The following is a 2,088-nucleotide window of genomic DNA, read 5'->3' as shown; positions in this document are numbered from 1 at the left end:
TGCTAGCTGTCTGATCTTTCTTAGATTTTGGGTTCACCATGAAACCTCGCATCTCGTCAAAGTGGCGTGATGCTGTTGACGTGTCGCTATGTCGCGCGTGCAGCCAATCAGAAGGTGTTTGTTTAATGGCTTGATTGGCGTCGCGCGTGCGACCAATCAAACGGATGTTTATTTAATGGCGTGATAATGCGTCGCACGTGTGACCAATCACGGAAGTTTGTTTAGTGGCGTGATAATGCGTCGCACGTGTGAGTCAGACAGCAGGTGTTCAATTAGGTCAACGCTAAGATGTCTATGACAAATGGTTACTATGCGGATTACAATAATCGAGTAATATGCAAAAGAAGAGTAAATGCAAGAGAGTAAAATGTAGACATAATTATATGCCAAGGGAGAGTAAACATAATATTATAAGAATGTGGGTGTCATAATTAAATGTATTTGTAGGCCTTCGTTACATCGCTCCCGGCGGTGCGAGATTACGTCCCGTAATCAAACTGGATGCATGGCGGTGCGGTTGGTGGTTGTTGAACGAGCCTCTTCTATTGGATAGCCGCAAAATTTTCTTATGAATCTGAAGATACCCAACCAGCAGCAGATACGTAAGATGACTAGGTCGAGAATACAGAATATGCTGATGAAGAACCACATTTTAATGGTCTCCCACCAGCTGGTATAATGTATTACTCCAGCGGCTGTCACTAACACACTTGATGCGCTGGGCTGGTGATTTAACGAAAATTCGGTCGGTGGATGTTCATTCATGGCGGCTACTATATCAGCCATGACATTCATGTGGTTAAGTAGGTTGTCGTTGTAAGCAGGGTTAGCACGATGTTCATAGTCGAAGAATTTGACGTCGTCATAACGGAAGGAATGTGCCAGCGTTTGTTCCGGCAATACCATGGTAGCGTCAACTCTTTTCCAGGTGTTGTTGCGAAAAGCGTAAGGCTTATCGTTGAAGTTAACGAATCCGTTGGTCCAATAGCATGGGGAATATTTAACTAATTCCCAGCCATCGAGATTAATGGTATAAATGTTGAATTTTGGCTGTGGTCCGCATGACGTAATTACAGTTTCAAATGTGACGTTCACTGAGTTACACTTAACCACAACAGCAGTTTGTCCGAAAGCTTGTAATTTCGTGCACTGTGGTAATTTTAAATGTGAAGCGGCAAGCCAACCGTTATACTGAGCGGCTGCAATTGCTCTTTCATGTTTTGCTTTCCGGGCATCACATTCTAACCTTTGAATCATACGCACTAATTCATTTTCACGATCGGTAACACGGTCTTGAATATATTGTTTATTTGCCGCTTTGTCTAAATCTTCAGCGCTAGATGGCGCGGGAGTCTCTACGGTGATTGGCGGAAATTTTTCCATGATGGCCGCCGTTACCAGGGACAATTTTGATTGGCCGACGATGTTAAAGACTGTAGTACGGTTGGAGCAGTGTTGTTGAGTTGGAACGCAAGGTGGCTGAGGAGTTAAATGGAAATCCAGTTGGCGGCGTTCATCCAAAAGACGAAAATATTTTTCATCTCCCAATTTCTTCGTTAGTGTGCCGGTTCCAGATTCAACAATTCGCAATGTATGTTGAGATTTCTGCGTGTACGTTTTGTTCCAGACAAGTGTCAGGTGATTGTGGGATAAGTTACCAGATTTTGCGGAAGCTTTGCCGATAGGTGTCGAAAAATCTTCATCTTCCATTTGTTGATAGAGCTGAACTTGTTCGAGCACACAATTCAGAATTTCCGAATCGATTGTTTGTAACCAGTATCCGACAATTTCCGGATAACGTCCAAAAACATATTTGTTGTCCGATAAAGTCATATGATGTTCACCACACCTTTTATTGTTTATCATGTCGTAGCACTCGGTTGGCGTCGTATCAATAGAAATTTTGTCCGGCACGATCACTAATTGGCCGAAAAAGGTCTTCGTAATCCGGCGAATGTTTATCCACTGTGCGCAAATAAAACCGGGAAATTTTACCGCGGCACGTTCATCACTGTACACGGTGTATTTCACTTGCACGGTATCGGTATTGGTTGTTTCCGGTATGCAGTTTGAATCGGAAAATTGAAT

At 43.2% G+C, this 2,088-nt stretch overlaps 1 protein-coding gene across 1 annotated transcript; it reads right to left on the bottom strand.

The window, feature by feature from the left end:
* Window positions 1-411: 411 nt before the first annotated feature.
* LOC123476872 lies at window positions 412-1,787 on the bottom strand. Its single transcript, XM_045179809.1, has one exon. It carries the CDS (start codon window positions 1,708-1,710, stop codon window positions 493-495), a length of 1,218 nt encoding a protein of 405 aa, XP_045035744.1. The 5' UTR covers window positions 1,711-1,787; the 3' UTR covers window positions 412-492.
* Window positions 1,788-2,088: the final 301 nt, after the last annotated feature.

Source organism: Daphnia magna, linkage group LG10 (genome assembly GCF_020631705.1).
Source record: "Daphnia magna isolate NIES linkage group LG10, ASM2063170v1.1, whole genome shotgun sequence".
In the NCBI taxonomy this organism is placed as follows: domain Eukaryota; kingdom Metazoa; phylum Arthropoda; class Branchiopoda; order Diplostraca; family Daphniidae; genus Daphnia; species Daphnia magna.
Note: the sequence above shows the minus strand (reverse complement) of the source record. Positions and strands in the feature narration are given on the sequence as shown.